The sequence below is a fragment of the Hylaeus anthracinus genome, unplaced genomic scaffold (assembly GCF_026225885.1).
Source record: "Hylaeus anthracinus isolate JK02 unplaced genomic scaffold, UHH_iyHylAnth1.0_haploid 3, whole genome shotgun sequence".
NCBI classification, from domain to species: domain Eukaryota; kingdom Metazoa; phylum Arthropoda; class Insecta; order Hymenoptera; family Colletidae; genus Hylaeus; species Hylaeus anthracinus.
The window spans coordinates 15,277,313-15,296,025 of record NW_026535284.1 but is presented as its reverse complement, the minus strand read 5'-3'; the positions used below and the strand labels follow the sequence as shown (position 1 = coordinate 15,296,025).

The following is an 18,713-nucleotide window of genomic DNA, read 5'->3' as shown; positions in this document are numbered from 1 at the left end:
TATTTTATTAGCATACTAATTTCAGTATCTTTTAGTTGTTTATTATACAAAATTCGTCGTCAGTAAAGTTTCTTCTTGTTCACCATGGTGACGAATACAGCGATGAAGTTACATTGATCTTTTCTAGGAGTTGCTTTTGCATCGCGGTAGGGCGTCGAAAAACACGGGTATATGTAAGTATATACATTATCCATTTGTTTAACAATGATAAAAGATCTTTACTCGTAAAAATGAATGCAAAAAAATTGATATGTGCAAGTGTAAACATCTGAGAATCCGTTTTGCGAAATATATTGATCCAACCGGTTGAGCATCGAAATTAAATGCGCGCGATTTCTAATATGTTTAAAGTTGTTGTACGCTCAAAGTTGTATTTCAATTACTTAAATACGCATTAATGATAACTTAATTACTTTAATAGGCAATGACAGAGCACAGAGGCACATCCTTTTATAATTCCTGTGTAAAAGTACCAGTGGATCCTTACACTAGACAACCAACACCTTCTTACGAACGTCCTAGGCTCACGAAAAATAACAATAACGAGAACGCTGATAAAATGTGTAAAATAAATATCACAACAGGTGAATTTCTCAGCGACTCAGAGGTATCGAGTCCTAGAGAGATTGTGGACAACTTTCTAGAATTTCTGGAAAGTATACCAGATTATGGCCAAGTCCATCATTTAACAAATGAACAATTTAAACAAAAAGTAGATTACTTGAAGAGAAAACAAAAATTATTGTTAAAAAATTTACAAAATTCACAAAATTCACTTACTGACCATGGTAATGCAAATGTATCCAGATTCTCAGTACAAAAGTCTAGTCAAAGGTCAGGTGCCAAAAGTAAAAATGGTATTAATAACTTGAAATTAAATGGCAAAAAGTGTTACTTCGAAGAGTCTAGAACAAGTAGTCCTATGCTATTCCCTTCTGCCAATTTTGCTGGACTCGCAGACGATCAAGACCTTCTGACAAACAGGTATCCCTAATCAATTACAAGTGAGTCTGTTTGTGTTTTGTAATTTCGTTTCCATGTATCTAGATGCAAGAAGAAAGACAAGGAAGCTAAGACAATATGCAACGAAAAGATACACTCTGCTAATAACAGTTGGAGAACATGGTTTCAATCAAAAAATGATGACAGTATAGAAAGCGATATAGACAGTGTGGAGACAAGAAGTTTGCCAGCTAGTACTTCAAAGGAATGGCATCCTACTGTTCCTAAGCCATTCAGCTTTACTCTACGGTAATAAGGAAGATATATCATTTATTAATAAACTAAAAATTGTATGACAAACATTGTAGGGAGGAGGCAGAAAAATACATGGCACATGCTGAAACTGAAGAAATGGAATGCAAAAATGTTCGTAGTAACAAAAGGAGTCCCTATAGAAAACGTCACATAAGACCAATTCCACTTACGTCCAAAGTTCCACTTTATAACAAATTACTCGCTGAGAAGGAAGAGCGGTTCGTCTTAACCTATATTTTATATAATCACAGTACATATGATACCAAATAAGGACGATGTGCATGTGATTTTTGTTAATCTTTTAGAAGTCGCATGATCCGCGAAGAAAGTGCCTTAAATTTAATGTCTCAGGTACGTCCTTTTAGACTCGAGTGCGACCGTCGAGCCTGGAGATCCTTAGCAAGGTCTAGCCCAGAAATTCGTAGCAAAGGTATTAGCGCGTGTATGAAATTCAAGGCTAAACCCGTGCCAAAGAATCTTTTTGGTACCGAGATATATGATCGTATGCTTGAAGACGAATACTACAGGTCAATATAATACGTGGAGTATTATTTATTTATTATTTTTTTTTTTTTAAATTGAAATATAGAAACAATTAACAAGAATTGACAGTAATTTGCAGGCAACTACAGAAAAGAGTAAGAGCAGCGGAATTAATGAAATCTTCTTCTTTACCTCCGTCAATGGCGAGACGAGAACGGGTTAAATCTGCGAGCACGCGTTTGCAGGACACGAGCAAAAATTGTAACGAGAATCCTGAGAGCAAGAACTCCTCGCGACTGTCAAACAGTGCATCAATGCCGTTAGAAAGGTCCAGATCAGCGATGTCACTTTTACCATTGCGGGGAAATAATTTAGCAGCGATTTTAAGATGCCAAATGTCTCGGTACCGCAAAACTGCGTAACTTCTATTGATAATCCGAAATAGGAAAACGAGTAATTTAATGTTTCTGTTAAAGCGAGAAATTGGAACGCGAGATTAGAGAGAAGATGGAAGAGAAACGGCGAGAACAAGCGATAAGAACGAGAGAATCTATGATCGGACGGAATCCGGTATGGAGAGCTTTGAGGTCTGCGGCAAGGTACGAATCTTTCGAAGTGAGATTGTTACACGTGTAACTTTATTAGTATAAAGTATAGCAAAAGTAACTTGTAATGAAACACGAAGGCACGAACATGAGAGAGACCTTGACATTCGAACTTCTCTTCGTCGCGACGAAGCGATCGAGCAGGCGGAACGTCATCGATTGCAGATGGAAATGATGTTGGATCGCGTGACTCAAATACCAACGCTTTTCGAACGTCATTCTCAGGTGAACAAAACTCGCTTCATCTAGTATGAATGCCAAGGAATGGGCTACTCATGGCGGTGCTTTTCTAGACTTATCAGTCCTTCATAAAGGCGCAACAGAAAGATGGCCGGAAGTGTTCTCAACGGAAGAAAAAGAAAAAAGGACATAGGCAAAAATCCCGTAGCATAGATTCATACATCGATTACGAAAATATTTCTAGGCCCGATTCCGGATCACCGAGTAGCTCTTCTGGAACATTAACGTCCGTGAGCCAATCGTCGAAGTCATCGAACGCATCGAGATCGCAAGCTTCCGACAAATCTACGGCTAAATCCCAAAGTTCCCTTTCCAAAAAGAGAGGAGATCGCGGCCAATTAAAAGTTTCTATAAACGAGACAGCAGAATTAATCGAAGACCAACATGAAAACGATAAATTACATAATAACGAAGATTTTTTAAGCGACGATCGAGATGAAAATACGTTGCACAGTGACGAGCACGATACGGAGGGATAGTTATAACCCGATATATCGGGTGGATAACTGTAAATTCTAGTCAAATACTGATAGGAACGATGCTTGCGATAGCAAGTTACCTGTAAGTTTTCTAACTTAGTATGTATTGCATTACGTACACATATTAAAACATATAGAACTATGACGATTTATTGTAACATTGTTATAAAAATTTGAAACGAGCAAATGTAGAATTGTGTTTTAATACGATGAATGCCGCTGCCAACTTGATCCCTTGATCACGTTCAAAGACTTCTCGCTTTCAGTCCTTAGCTCTGTAAAGGCATCATTAGCATTCGTTTAATAAATCATTTCATCAATTGAATAAAAATGTAGACTGTGTGTATTATTTATGGCCTAATAGTATCTAGAACCCAATCCATGTAATATACAAGGTTGGTATAAACTCCAGGAACTCCTTCCGTGCCGCAGTTCTTCAGACCAAAGCTGACAATTCCGTATTGAACATATTTCACGTTTTCGCCAAACATTGTCGGGACTTGAAGCGGTCCACCGCTGTCTCCCAAGCAAGAGTCCATGCCTCTTTTACCGCCTGCGCAGATCTGTTTGTACCAGATTTCTGCCTTCCCTTTATACGCTTCCGCGCAATCCGCGGTGCTAACTGGCGATAACTTGATTTGTAGCAACGACTGACTGCGCGGCCCGAGTTCCGTCGCACCCCAACCAGTCACCGTAACCTGTCGTTCGGGAACGAAAATAAATATTTATCATGGAACGAAAAAAGAAAATACACGAAATAGACATTTAATTCTAATGTTTACTTTTTTTTGCGAAATGGTAGCGGCCGCTCCAAGCGGCATGCAAATCGGTCGCACGTTCGCCGGACGGAAATCGGCGTCTCCGTTCAACCGAAGCAGAGCAATATCGTTTTGCAGTTTTTTGCTCGAATATTCAGGATGAAAGTGCACGCTCTCCAAACCGAAATCTTGGTATCTGTCGGCACAGACGATCTCAAGACCGGTCTCATCTCTATCGCAATCGCGTTCCGTGTTCAAATCGTGCTCCCCTATTCGTACTCCGATCAACGTGAGACCTGAAAGCAATGTTGACGTTGATAATAAGTTTGACACGTGACGATAAGTTTTATGCAATAAACACTGCGTTAGGAGAAACGTTATTATCGCTGTTCGTTTCGGTATATGCTACTCGATCTTGCCTTAGAAGTGGCATCCGTTAGAGTAATTGTCAATTGCTCGATGGTTTATTGCTACATAATGGCTTCGAGCGCTGTCCAAGCGATTATCTAACAGGTTAAGGCACGTGTGTGGAAATCGCTTTTGGTTTTACAGTATATAGTACACAGTATATAAAAAGTATATTTCTATGATACAAAATTGAAATAAAAAAAAGAAACATAAATCGAGGTTCGAACCCGGATCAGCAGCGTTACAATCTGATCCTCTACTAATGTATCCAACGAACATAGATATACAGGGTGTCCCAAAAGTCGGGGAGGGGCCGGAAATGGGGGGTAGCTGAGACGATTCTGAACAACAATTTCCTTTGCAAAAATGTCGGATGGGGCTTCGTTGAGGAGATATTAACAGAAAACCCCGACCAATCAGAAGCGCGCGTAGACCGTTGGAGCGGCCGCGGTAGCGAAGGCTTACGCGCTAGGCGGCAGCGTCAATGTCCTTCGATGCACGTCGAGTCACTTGTTCGCGTACAAGCGCGGCCGCCAGCGCGTAAGCCTTCGCTACCGCGGCCGCTCCAACGGTCTACGCGCGCTCTGATTGGTCAAGGTTTTCGCTTAATATCTCCTTAACGAAGCCCCATCCGACATTTTTGCAAAGGAAATTGTTGTTCAGAATCGTCTCAGCTACCCCCCATTTCCGGCTTCTCCCCGACTTTTGGGACACCCTGTATATGATCTTATACATTTCTCAAGGATACATATAAAAAACTTTAAAGCAAAATATCTCGATCGTCTTACCACCGGGCAACGATGTAGCGCAGTGAGCAGCTGTGAGCACGTATCGTTTGCTGATCAATGATCCGCCACATCGGAATTCTGGAGTCTCTCTGCCGGTGTTATAAGCAATCAACGCCATCCACGGAAAGTCCAGAACGCCTGTCCGGTTGCCGCCGATGATTTTCGACGCCGTGGCCGGTCCACACTCGTCGTTGTTCAGCAGTCGTAAATTCGGATGATTCGTGACATCCGGGGGATCGAGGACCGCCGTAGGCTCCGACGTTTGAGTTCCAGGCACCGATGGAGTCTAGAACCGTCGTTGTTTACAAATGTTTACCGAGCGTAACAAAAATTCTTCCGGTTCTCTAGTAAATAAAGTTCACCTGTAACTCGCAGCACACTTTCGGATCGTTCCCCTCGAAACCGCACGAAAGGCTGTTCAAGTAGTTGAGAGTTTCCCTGCTCAAGGGCCTTTGCTGCTGAAGAATGTCTATCACTCGCTGACAGCTTCGTACGGTGATGCACTGACCGCTTTTGTTCTCGGGCGTGATACACGCATCCTCTGAAAACAGAAACCTCCGTTTTTAGAGAGACACGCAACAAAGATTCTCGCGGATCGGTTAACAAAAATATAAAATATCGAAAAGCCCTGTGGCATAAAGATGCGTAAAGGAAAAAACGAGATATATTAAGGAAAAGAGAAATACAGGTGGGCTTCCGGAAATGTGCAGAACACAAGAGGGCCGAAGTAGGTTTGAAGAGTACGCGCTATAAACAAAATTGTATAAATGCCAGCTACCTCGCGAGGTGAATGCCACCGAGATACATAAGAACCAGAAGATGGTCACGAGTCGAAATGATCGCGAATTTCGTACACAAAGGTATGAAAACAGAGTCGTACATTGGCGTGACGATTTAAAATGTTTACCGCCAAATGGTCGGATGACGGTAGCGAAACAAAGGAGGGTTGTGCCCCGTTTGGTTTTGCCCGCGGGATTTTCGGTTACGTATTTACGATATTTTACTCACGCGCAGTAGCTTCATGTAGAACCACGAGCGCAAACAAGAGTACGTGACGGATCATGTTTGGTCTCGAGCGTGTTTCTCTTTTTCTGGAAATGAATTCAAATACGGCGTTTCCGGCCGATGCTCGTTAAAACAGCGAGGAATCACTCTCGGTCGTTTCTCTCATCTGTACTATACTAAATAATGGATCGCGCGTCTCCAGAATTGGTACCGTCGTCCATTCAGCTCGCATGCAATTTTTCAAATCGCCGACCAAGCGGACAAACCAGTTTCGAAAAGCGTTTGTTTGTTCCTTTCGCGAAGAACGAACGCGCGCGGCAGTTCTCGATGTACTAACTGCTGCCATCTGCTGACTTTGCCGAGTTCCGCGAGTCTTTAAACCGAAAATAAAAATTGTTGAGGTAGAAGGGGGTACGAGGAAAATTCGTTCGACTAATGAGAGTGCGCGCTTTGAAATTATGGCCGATGCGCGCTCGATCGAATCAATTTTTTCGGCAAACCGGTCTCTCCGGGAATAATTCCGACAAAGAAGCTGGCGTTCTTTCTCGTCTTTCTCTAAACGAAAGAGAGAATGGGTAGGATCCAACGAACCGAACAAGTTCCAAGAATCAGAGCTTTGTTCTAATCGTACCTTTGCGATCGATCTAACAAAAGCGATCCGGGGATTCCCAATTACAACGACAAACGTATTTTACGCCGTACAGAAATGACTCGAACGACAGTAAACGACCGCGAACAACTTCCGCTGATTATATCACGAATGGATCTTATTTATCGTGCGTTATTCGCTACGATAAACGAACGGATCGAAGAAACTTGTAACGGAATCTATGAAAATATGTGCACATGCGTCGATAGTTTAAAAATGACACGATTTTTTCCGTGACCCGAAAACGATAACCTCTGGAACCGATAACGATGCAGCGAATAGTTCAAATACAAACATAACGTAATGACATCATCCTCGCAGGAGGAAAATATTCCTCCTATGATTATCGAAGCGTAATAAAATTTTTATTCATCCACGCCGCTCGCAGGAAGCAAATTGGAAAGAAGAAAAATCCATGATCAAGGAAACAATGAATTCTTTATTACAATCATTATTACGACTTTCGGAATGCACGGGACACTGTGCGTGCGTCAGCCAACGATTAATATCAACCAAGGTTGCTTCCTTTTTGCATTACAAAACAGAAGATCATCGGCGGCCGAGGAGATACGAGCTACGAGCGACGACGAGAACATCCGCCGTGTTTTTCGAAGACACCGTAAGGTCTTAAGGTCTCATTTTACTAAGTATCCAGGGCACGAAGTCTGCCACTCTGGTGTAGACACCAGGCCATCCAGGCATGCCGCAAGGCGACGGCCCGAACGAAACGACACCGACCGCGGTCCATTTTCCATTACCATCCTGGTCTTTCTCGAGAGACATCAGAGGTCCACCCGAATCTCCGCGGCACGAGTCTTTGCCCTTCTGTCCACCGGCGCATAGTTGACCATAACCGAGCATCACTCTCGCGTTGCTATACGTTTGCCTGCACGACGCGTCGTCGGCGATTGGCAACGTTAACTTCAGCTTCACATCCGACGCCGATGTGTTCTCGGTCTTTCCCCAGCCAGCGACAACTACCTTTTGCCCGAACGCGGCGTTCGGTGGCAGGCATATAGGTTTCACGTAATTGGTGAACGTGACGTCGTGGGTCAGTCTCAACAGGGCGATGTCGTACTTTTGGTCCCTCGATGTCGGTTTGTAGCTCTCGTGAGCGATTTGCTCCTCGATTCCAACCGTGATAGGATCATCGGCGCAGATCACGGAGTTCGTCCCGTCTTGGACGCAGTCGGGATCGGTCGCTGTGTTGTACTCCCCTAAACGAACAGCTTCCAACCGCCACGACACCGGTAGATCCTTGCCTTTCACGCAATGGGCCGCGGTCAGGACATACCGGCGACTGATGAGCACCCCTCCGCAAGCTGTAGTCTTACCGTTCGCTAAAACAGTGCTGTTATATTTTCTATTCTTTTTTTCTTTTTTTTTTTTTTTTTTTTTTTTCTTTCTTACGTGTCGATTAGTCTCGGAATGCTTACGTTTAATGTATTCCAAGAGCGCCATCCAAGGGAACTCGTCGAGTTCCGTGCGTTCCCCACCGAAAATTCTCTGTGACAAATCTTTACCGCATTCGTTGGAAAGCAGAGGATTGTCGACTAGACTGTACTGCGTGTTCGCGCCGTCGTTTATCGGATCTATGTTACCATTATTAGTCGGATCGGGGAAATTCGGGTCTACGTTCCGATTCGGATCGACCGTGGGGTAAGGCTGGTCCCGACGAGGTGGAATATTGTCCGGAGGTTGGTTCGGGCAACAGACGAGGGGATCTCTACCGCTGAAACCGCACTGCGATTGCTTCAAAAAATCGACAGCGGACGGTTGAAGAGGTTGCATTTGGAGAATGTTCAGCAACGGTTGGCATTGTCGTATTTCGATACATATACCGTTCACACCGTTAGGTGTCACGCACCCCGACCTTCCTTGAGATTCTGAAAAGTGAAAGTTATCCGATGGAAGTGCAAAAAATTACTGAAATTATTGTCCGGTTGAGCATCGCGTGGCCTTGACGATACGAAATTCCCTGAACGCCTCATCGTATTTTTTTTTTTTTTTTTTTTTACAAGTTCCCTCGGTGTTTCTTCGGATGGTCGCTTCGACGCAGCGTGATTCCCGTCGTTTCGTAATTCTACGTAAGCTAAGGAAACATGGACTGTATGCGTGCTTTCATTAACCCTGGTATGACTCATTTGGAATCCCATGAAAAAATAGCGCTGTATCGAAGTAAATATCGCGCAGATAGTATTTCTGCAAAGCTACGCGCAAATTAAAATAACGTACACGTTTGAATAACGTCGTAAGTACATTGGATCCGCGGTATAGTTCCAAGTAAAACTGGAATCCGTGGGGTCGGCACACATTCCAGATGTCATCCTAAGCTTAGACGTCTGTTATTATCAAATTTTACATTCTAAGATTAATCGTAGCGAGAACTGTTACTGGGACAGAGCACGTAATCTAAGTAATTTAAACGGTATCGAAGATCGTCGTTTTACTTACGGGCATCGGCGAAACCGAGTATCAATACTTGAAGAACAACACCTAAGAGATACGATTTGACCATTTCTGTTGCGTCGTTGACCGCGGAGGGGGTCGCCGATGATCGAAGAAGGAAAAGTATCTCTTGTTACTGATAATTGTCGAATCGGAGATGATCCGTTGTACGGTAATTTGAAGCGCTAGTTAGGACCGTAGCCGTCGTACTGAAGATCAGGATGCCGACTGACAGTGTCGATGATACGGAGTGACCGTAGTCAGGGTCGACTGGTTCCCCCACTGTTACAGCCTGTTTCGACTGACAAATCAGGCTGTGATTTTTCGCGGTTTTCCTTTCGGTATCTTTCGATCTATTTTAGCCGTTCTTCCTGCTTCCTGATCTTTGTGTGTTTCGAATCTGAACTGCACCGAGTATTCGATTCGGTGCAATTTAAATTGTCGGGCGCGCGCTCTTGCACATTACCGATAAAAAGAAGTAAGTTAACGGAACTAGTCCGAGAACGAGGAAAAGAACATGTACATTTGTTACATTGCATTTTGTTCGTTGCGAATATACGGGATGGAACGTTTGAGGTCGGCTGGATAATTCGTTTGTTATTCAAATATAGAGAAGAATGTTCGAGGCAACGGTCGTAACGGAACACGGTGTGGCAACTTCGGACAGGATCGCTTTAAATAAAAAATTATATATCGAACAAAAGAATATCAGTTTCGATATTCTTTGGTTTTATTTATACATACAATTTTGAGTATTACGATATAAAAGAAATGTAAGAATTTTACAAATTAAATTTGTACTCCGCGGAGAAGTTGAAAATGGCCGTGGAGTACGATACTTGTACATCGTCGTCATCAACGCTGACCGATATATCATCTGTTAAAGAGAACAAAATTTGTAAGAACGTGAGGTTTTATTTACAAATTTTATCCTCCTTTCACATATATATTCTAATACAGGTTAATAAATACATAAGAGCGATCATTATTTCCAGCTCGATTCCCGGAGAAAATGTCGTAAATCCTATCATTACATTTGCGTGGGTGCTTTAGCACGTATGGTACAGACTCAAATTCAAGGAAAGTATGCGCGAAACGATTGTTTATATTTTATCGGGTCGAAATATATGAAAGACATTTATAGATGGGCGTATCAATACAAGTTTAAAGACTTGCTTGTTAACAATTTTTTGAAACCATTTCTCACATCGATTGCATTATTTGCAGTGGGTATTAAACTCGCTAGCGAATTAGTTGCGTGGAAAGTGATTTGATTTGTTACATGGACATTCTAAAATATTCAAACAAGACTGCTTTTGAGTGATTCATTTTCAATCAAAAATTCTTTATTAAACTTAAGATGGTATAGTGACTAAAACCATTTTATTTAATAAGTGTTTGTACAATACGACCTTTAAAATATACAAAAATGAGACATATATGTATTGTACAATTAATATTTTACGTATCAGTAGGTTGTAATGGATTTGACACTGAAACCTCTTTACCATCTACTGCAACAGTCTTTCTTCAATTCTTCTGCATTAATTAAATTTTGATCTCTAATTTGACTATCAGAATTTGCTTCTGAATATTCACTTTTCATTCTGTTTGTATTTTTGATAAGCCATTCTGCTTCAATTGCTTGAATGTCCACTGTCGTTTGAAACTTGTTCGTCTATGTCCATTTTCTTACACTTCAATTCGTCTATGTCCATTTTCTTACACTTCATTTCGTCTACTTCGCTATCGTCCGAACTGCCCAATTCGTCAGAGTCGATATCAAAGTCCAATATTGTCTTCTTTTTATTTGGTTTAAGTACTTCGTCGTGTTTTCTTTTTAAACCAGATGAACCGGCAAGTTTTAGCCCCTCCTCAACCGCATCACCAACCCTCTCTGTTAAAACTGATCTCTCGAGATCGTAAGTTGGATCTCTGAATTCATGTTTAGGTTCCGCGCAAAGCCTTTCTAATTTCTTCTTTTTGCGTTCTGCTGCTTCCTCTTCCCGCTTTCCTTGCTTCTCAATCCAGACTTTCAATCTTTTCTCTTCGTTAATATCGCGCAATCTACGTCCGCTCAAGTCCCTGCAAGCTTCACGATTCGTAGTTTTCTCAATTTGTGCGCCAATTGCCCGTAACATGGAACCAAAACCTCCTTTTCCGCCCAGCAATCGTGGAACCACGGAAACGTAACCGGCGTAGCAGGTATCATTTTCACTGGCAAGTTTTCCGTTGTGTATAATATAAAAGTTTTCTTGTGAAAAATTCTATAAACGAAATTATTACGATTAGTCTTGTCAATCGAATCAAGCGTTTTGAGGTTAAATTCGACAGTTTTAGCGTTACACTTACCGTTAATTCTTCGATTTGGTTGCGTAATTCATAAATTTTAAGTGGTGCATCAATGGTAAGGATTTGTTTTATTCCTGAGGCAGTACTTATTTGTACGTTTAACATTTTTATTTCGCAAAGTTTAACACAATATACGAACGAGTAACTCGGATCAATATCAACTGACGTCTAATAAATAATGGCGGCTACAAGCAGGGACTATGTATTAAATAATAGAACAAATGAAATGAATTTGGCGAGTCCGATCGCAGCGCCTCTTACAAAGAAAAAACGAAACTTTAACTTTCATTTATAACCGCCATCTATAAATATATGTACATAGTATGTATACGTATGTTGACATTCTATCATTTTCTATGGTCAGCCAAGCTGTCCGACAAGTTTGTGAGCCTACTATTCTACGCTTTTCGCGGTCAAAAGGTTAATAAAATCTGCTGTTTAGACTTTCGATCGTCGAACAAAACCTCATTGAGAATGAAGACAAAAAAAAATGAAGCCCGAAGGATATTTATAAGTAAATGTCTGTGGCTTTGGAATAAACATTCTACACACGACAGGAAAACACCTTTATTTTCCAGGCAAAATCAAATAACGACTAGCTAACTTTCAAATAAAATAATTCGTTTGCCAAATATGTTATCGTTCGAATAACTTGGAACCTTAGACAAAGCAGTAAATTATTTGAATAATTACTCGAATAACAATTTATTTCGATAACCCACAACTGTTTCCGAATTTGTTACAAAGTATATTCGAATGCCTCGCTTGGTAGGTTTATTGGGATTCGTATGCAAGTACCAAATTGGTACACCGGTATTATATAAAAAATAATCAGCTATTAATATTTGCAAAGTTTTTCCGAGTTTTTATTTAGCGACGAATTAACAATAACATTTTTGGAGAAATAAGAGAAGAAAGATTGCGGTCGACAAACTCGTGAAAGTTTATGTAACACTCTGTTTTACGTTGCGCCTAAACGTAACACACGTAAAATCGGAATAGTCCTTGCTCGACTTCGATATCCGTACAACTTTCCCTCTCATACTGTGACATAATCTGTAGAGCAGTCGGAGAGCTAAAACTCGACTGCACATTGAAAACTGTACTAGTTTAGTTCATTATTATCTAGAGTGCAGCCATGTCAAGAAACTGTTACAACCCTGCTACACTGCTGGTGGTCATCTTTTTACTAATAGCATCCACCAATCCACTCCAGGTAGCGTGATGATCATCCTTCTATTATTTTCACTTCATTTCAGACACTCGTGTTATCAAATTGCTTTATTAAATAACATATTTTTGAGAAAGGTACAGAGTTTTAAGTAACGTATAGTTAGTAGGAAATGTGTGTATTCTAAATCTGCAATATTTAAAAGGAAATAATACAAATCAAAAAGTATAAAAATAGCGTGGTACCAACATAACGACCTTAATTTGTCATACGGCAAATTAAAATTAAGTTTATTTACTCAACGTTAACGACTGCATTTATGTTCGTTCAGCACCGAATAGTGGTGGAAGATTTCAACTACAATGACTATCAAAACTACCAAGACTACCAGTCCTTAGGGAAACTCGATAAACCGATCGTTGTAACCGAAAAACCAAAGAACCATCAAGACTTCAGCAAAATTCCGGGGATTCCCGGAGTCGATTTTCCTTTGTACCATACCGTGCCACAGACAAGTTTTTCTTGCGCATACGTTCCATTCGTTCCAGGAATGTACGCCAACGTGGAAACCGGTTGTCAGGTAATATGCTTCATTTGTATATTGCTTACAATTATTCAATTAGTGTTTCAAGGTTGACGAACGGAGTACTTGTTCGTTATAAAAATATAAATACAGAAATGGAAGTAGTGTTAATGGTAGTATTATTAAAGTACTACATATATATTAATATAAATAATATTTTATGTTTTAGGCGTATCATATTTGCCACGATGGTCGTGAAGGTCATCAAGGTGCATCTTTTCTGTGCACAAATGGCACCCTTTTTAATCAACGGGATTTCGCCTGCGACTGGTGGTACAACGTGAATTGCGCAGAAGCTCAATCTTTGTACAGGTGCGTTATCACAGTTTTTTTTTTTTTAAAGAAAATTTGATTACTTCAATGGGATATAACGAATGAGTAAGTGGACCTACGATTGAAGAAGAAGATATTGAAAATTTGTACAAGGACGATACTTTAAAAAAGAATAAATTCTCGATCTAGTCGCGAACCTAGCGAACTAATTTTCGAGATTTCGACTTTCACCGCTACATGGCGCCATTTACATTGTATTTACCGACACACGTACTTACAATTAGATACACTACCGTACTGTCGGTAAACCACAATTTGAATGGCACCATTTATCCGTGAAGATAGAAACTAGTCAACGACAAACTTGGGCGTTTTCCTGATAGAGGCGCTGATCAAATTTCACGATGAACAACATTTAAATAATATAAACATACAATAATCGTACATTCGTGTGTGATTACTATTTAATTAATATCTTTATTTCCTCTGTTTCAGTTTGAATTTGGACCCAGAGAAAAATCCTTACTTGCCAAAGGTTAAAAAGGACAGATTGGTGAACAACATGAGAATTGTTGTGGTTTAGAAATATTTATAACAGTTTATCAAAAGTGTCACATTCATTTTAACTTCGACCATCGAAATGTCGCTAAATTTTTTAATAATTTGGTTAAAAGGTTCCTGTAAGTGTTGCGGGATGGAATTTTAAAAAAGAAAGCGTCATGTTCTGTATAGATGAAGACACAATATGAAACTGAGAGTATAACATCATACCAAATTTGAAAAAAAAAACAAATTTTGAGTTTTAAAAGTTTCTTATACAAAGACCTTATTATCTTTTGTCAAACATTTTATTTACATATTTTGTAATAAATTGAAGTCAGTATTTTTATATTGAAATTGTTTGTCTATTATGGTTGTTTTTACAGCGTTTACAATTTAATAAGTGATAATCATTTGCATTGCACTGTATTCCACCATTCGCAGCGCTTTTTCACTTCACTGAATGCTGTGCCCCCAGGGCACAGTGAAGAAGTCCTCGACCAACCCGAACAGTTGTGAAACACCTAAAAGGAAAGAGTATATTAACTTACAAAAAAAAAATACTAACAATCCACGGTAAAGTCCTGTAAACTTTTCGCAAAATGAAATCACTTTAACAAGCGGTGGAACACTCACTTGGCAATTGGTTTCAGGGTCCGCAAACATGCCCCTCCTTCCATTACACGCGAAACTAGTCTCCGGAATGCTAGTCAAATTGGTATAACGTGGAACAGTTTTATCAAGATGTAATCTAACATTTTGATAGGATGTTGCTCGTGGTTTCATGCCGTTACCCCTCGACTCTTGTTTTGTAATCCGAGAAAAGCCATTTTGGTCTCTGTACGGGGATCCAATGTGCCTCGAAGAACGTTCGTGTACGTTATTCAGGAACCCTTGGTAATCGGTTATGATCTGAAAATTCATGTAACGCTTTACGTTCACTCTTTTATAAGCACGAGCATTCGAACGTGATTTTTCTATAATTCTTCGTATATATTTTGAAACGATTATTTATTAATCAAAGAATTATACATACACGTATTATCATACACGTATATTTTTAATTATCGCTTTTCTCCGAGGTCAGGAAATAATTATGAAAGTGGTTTAAGTCATATACTTCTTGAAAAAAAATTACATTCAATTAATATAGTTTGAAATAATATGATGTGAAATAACTGTTACACTCATTTTTTTTTGTTTAAATTTTTCACTTAGACCACTTTCATAATTACGGGCTCGAATATAAATCAAACATTTTCATCCATTTCCATTCATCCGACTGTTAACGTACAAAATATGTTTCTTCCGATTTATGGCTCCGTTTAATTATTACCACTGACCTTGGACTATAAGAGTATGTACAATAGCAAGCGTACCGTCGAGAATACTTTCATTTCATTTCTGAGTGCAGGACAACTGAATCTATTCCCTCAAGCTAATTCTAAAAAATTGTGGTTCGCTTAATCAAGCTAGGCAAACTAGAATCTCATGTGTCGACGGACATTTTTCTCGGTTGGTCTGTGGTTTTCTACTTGCCACGGTTGACGAGGCGTATCATTTCGTATCTTTCTTGTCAGCAACTTACCACGATTCCTTTTGTCGAAGAATCTTTCTCGAAGACGATAGAGATCTTTCATATGTTTCATTATAAAAACACCCTATGAAATGATTAAGTTTAAAAATACCGATGTTAAATTTAACAAGTACCTGATGAGAGTCGAAGAGAGCGATGTTGCTGATGTAGTAATCGCTGTTTGGCTCGTAGACGGTGTCCCAGTCGTAGTGAACGTTCCAGCTGGGTAAATAAGTTTCCTCCAACAATTCTGCGCCGCTAGGAAGTACCAAAGGTGTTACAATAGGTTTGTATATTCCAGGTTTCGTTGGAACCACTATGGGAGTGAATTGCCTGAAGCTCGTGTAAGCTTGTAATTTCGGTAGCTCTGGATGCTTGTTCCTGTTGAAATTGCTGGAGTGCTTGTGCCCGTTGGACCTCGAGTACGGTGCACGAATTACATAAGTCGTGTCTATCGTTTTAGCGTGATTATAATGGAATCGTCCTTCCGGTGGCACGTAACGACCGTCTGGTGTTAGGTATACCTTTAAAAGCGTAACGTTTTCATTTCGTTTCGTTTCGTGAATTAGGGCACGAGGATTCGAGCAACGCGATCCTCGGATCCACTGTCGATCGCTTGGTTGATTTAAAAAAAAAAGAGCAATCTTTTATTTAAAATAAGCTTTTGACGTAGAAGCTTTCAGCGCGCATTCACAATTACAAGATATTGAAAACGATTTTTAGTCTCGAAGGAAACCGAATGTTTGTACGTACCTTTATTACCTCTGGCATCGTTTGGACATGCTGGGAATGTTTATGGACATGCCGAGCATCTAAAACCACCCCGTCGGGTACGGTAATGCCTTCTTTATTCAGCCGGTTCAAAGCCAAACGATCGGTTTTGAAAGCTTCTTCTGGAATTTTACCTCCTAGCGCCGGCAGCACTTGCTCACGAAATATTTGCCGTTTCTCCTAAACGAAAACGTACAATTTTTCCGAGCTGAATATTCGATACTCGTGATACAGAGACTTTAAAAGAATTTTTAACAATGCAAAAAGACTGTCGTACAATTATTGGAACGCCTTGGAATTTGTACTAATTGTCATTCTTACTAATTAACACAGGTAAAATTCACCTGCGAAATTCACCTTTTTCGCACGGACGTGAATTATCAGGATTACGAAAACGAGAGTCCAGTGGTACCAGTTTCGTGCTCCGATTGGTTTCATCGTAAGGACAATTTCGTCGGTACTTTAAATCGCCGTGTTTAGGCTCATACTTCCCATGCTTATCTAAAATACACGTAAAGAAATATTTCCGTGTCACCTAATCGCACGATAGCTACGTTACTACGTTACGTTATTTCTTCGTTACGCGGAGGTGTTACATATATGTTTTTATCGTTAATACAAGTAAACGAAATTCGAACTTGTATCTTCCCGCGAACCTATTCTCCGACGTGTAAACAGTTGGTGAATGCAACGTAAACCAGCGTTCCCACGTATGTTACGGCATTAGCAAACACTGCATTCGCTTAGGAATGCGTGTCGAAAGCTCTTCTCCTCGGATCCGCGAAGAGTCGAGTATCATTAACTCAAACAGAAGCATCATAAACTAGCTTTTAAATAAGAAAACACGCGATTACGCATTCCTCGGGAATGTACTTCGTGCGATCGAATTTTATCATCTCTCTTGGTGCCTCTCGCTTCGACGTTCGGGGTACCGAACAAAATGTTCAAAAATTTCTATCGCGTTAGTCGTTGATATTTAGTTAACATTTCGAAAGTAAAAGTAATTGGTATGGAACATTTGAAGCACACAAAAATGTTCCAGTTACTTTCTATCGTGAGCTTGCGTATCAAAGGGGACAAATTTATTTGGGAAAATATGGAACTATCTCGGAAACGGCCGAAATCAAACTCGAGGCAACTTTCCGAGAGGCTTCTCTCTTGTTTTACTTAATAAAGTAATTGCAGAAAATGTGCTCCGGCGTTTATATTAATCATTATCCTCAAACTGTAATATACAATTTATTGTTAAATATAATACGTATACTACCCTAGATGTTATAACTACGAAAATGAATAACGTTTCTCGTGAATGTAATAAATGTTGTTTTTAAAGGATCATTTTTATACTGACAATTTTATATTTTTGCTTAAATACAACCAGCACCTACGCGTTATTATTTACGCAAATATTGATTTGTATCGGCAACGCGATCAACTAGTTTTGACATCCGAAGATTTATCATCGAAAAGTAAGGATGAGTTTTCTAGATAGAGATTAAATTTTGCGTGGAAGATGATGGTTAGATGATTGCATGGAAGGAAAGTTTTACATAACTTCAAAGCAATATCTAATTGACCGGAACAAGGAAGGTGAACGGAGGGTTACTTTTACTTCTCTCTAGTGTACGTGAAGATGCTTGCTTGGATGCGACTGGTTCAGCTTCGGACACATCGAGCCATAGAGCGATCTCAAAAATTGATTTGTACAAGTATATATCCAAGCACAAGTGTTTCAACAATTTTATTATGTGTATCAATGATTAGATGATTAGAATTTTTCTATAAGTTCGTCATCGCAAAATTTAAGCTTAATTCTACGAAAGCTTAAAAACGTTTATTTTGAAAACTCTGTTGTTATCGTTCAAGATATTTGATATATATATATATAATCGAAGCGAGAGGCGATAAGATTTCGAGTCGTTAATACACAATTAATACGCAAGAATGCAATGTCAAAAAAAAAAAAAAAGAGAGAAAATAAAAAACAGTACAGACCAAACGAAGAAAGCGTCCGTATAGTCTCGAAGAGGCATTCACCAGTTTCATTTATTTTTCTCGAAATGCAGCACAGGTAACAACACTTCAGAAATATAAGAAGAATTTTTTAAATGACATAACGGAGCAATAGTTTTACATTTCAGTTCGATGATATATCCACATGGTTTCGGAGATATCGACGGAATTGCGAATCGAAACTAGGACGCTGGATGAGAAAATTGAAGGGTGGCGAAGATGATACTGGACTCCTCTGTAAGAGTTCACCTGGTGATATACCTGAGGAAACTGAAGCACGTGATTTCAGCTCGGAGCACTTTCACTATTGGGCT

At 39.9% G+C, this 18,713-nt stretch overlaps 5 protein-coding genes across 6 annotated transcripts; 2 read left to right on the top strand and 3 right to left on the bottom strand.

Moving 5' to 3' along the window:
• The first annotated feature begins 40 nt into the window (after positions 1–40).
• Positions 41–3,069, top strand: LOC128893615 (protein FAM161A). The gene is made up of 9 exons (XM_054154710.1): positions 41–173; positions 422–984; positions 1,048–1,251; positions 1,311–1,475; positions 1,563–1,784; positions 1,880–2,143; positions 2,217–2,339; positions 2,426–2,570; positions 2,639–3,069. Exons 2-9 carry the CDS (start codon positions 425–427, stop codon positions 3,062–3,064), a joined length of 2,109 nt encoding a protein of 702 aa, XP_054010685.1. The 5' UTR covers positions 41–173; positions 422–424; the 3' UTR covers positions 3,065–3,069.
• A 127-nt stretch (positions 3,070–3,196) lies between these two features.
• LOC128893815 (transmembrane protease serine 9-like) lies at positions 3,197–9,381 on the bottom strand. The gene is made up of 9 exons (XM_054155058.1): positions 9,127–9,381; positions 8,109–8,558; positions 7,302–8,012; positions 6,655–6,667; positions 6,027–6,109; positions 5,381–5,559; positions 5,019–5,304; positions 3,847–4,118; positions 3,197–3,762 (listed from the first exon to the last, which is right to left on the bottom strand). Exons 1-9 carry the CDS (start codon positions 9,188–9,190, stop codon positions 3,415–3,417), a joined length of 2,406 nt encoding a protein of 801 aa, XP_054011033.1. The 5' UTR covers positions 9,191–9,381; the 3' UTR covers positions 3,197–3,414.
• Positions 9,382–10,444: 1,063 nt separating this feature from the next.
• On the bottom strand, positions 10,445–11,704 carry LOC128893628 (splicing regulator SDE2). The gene is made up of 2 exons (XM_054154732.1): positions 11,473–11,704; positions 10,445–11,387 (listed from the first exon to the last, which is right to left on the bottom strand). The coding sequence occupies exons 1-2, from the start codon at positions 11,575–11,577 to the stop codon at positions 10,758–10,760; spliced, it is 735 nt and encodes a 244-aa protein (XP_054010707.1). The 5' UTR covers positions 11,578–11,704; the 3' UTR covers positions 10,445–10,757.
• A 419-nt stretch (positions 11,705–12,123) lies between these two features.
• LOC128893631 (uncharacterized) lies at positions 12,124–14,388 on the top strand. The gene is made up of 4 exons (XM_054154737.1): positions 12,124–12,688; positions 12,975–13,223; positions 13,396–13,538; positions 13,995–14,388. Exons 1-4 carry the CDS (start codon positions 12,611–12,613, stop codon positions 14,080–14,082), a joined length of 558 nt encoding a protein of 185 aa, XP_054010712.1. The 5' UTR covers positions 12,124–12,610; the 3' UTR covers positions 14,083–14,388.
• Position 14,389: 1 nt separating this feature from the next.
• On the bottom strand, positions 14,390–18,713 carry LOC128893623 (uncharacterized). Of its 2 annotated transcripts, none has more exons than XM_054154726.1 (5): positions 16,744–18,713; positions 16,369–16,563; positions 15,750–16,139; positions 14,676–14,951; positions 14,390–14,563 (listed from the first exon to the last, which is right to left on the bottom strand). In XM_054154726.1, the coding sequence occupies exons 1-5, from the start codon at positions 16,822–16,824 to the stop codon at positions 14,450–14,452; spliced, it is 1,056 nt and encodes a 351-aa protein (XP_054010701.1). In that variant the 5' UTR covers positions 16,825–18,713; the 3' UTR covers positions 14,390–14,449. The 2 variants fall into 2 exon arrangements, with proteins under 2 accessions (XP_054010701.1, XP_054010700.1); XM_054154725.1 differs by having other exon boundaries at positions 16,369–16,566; positions 16,744–17,723.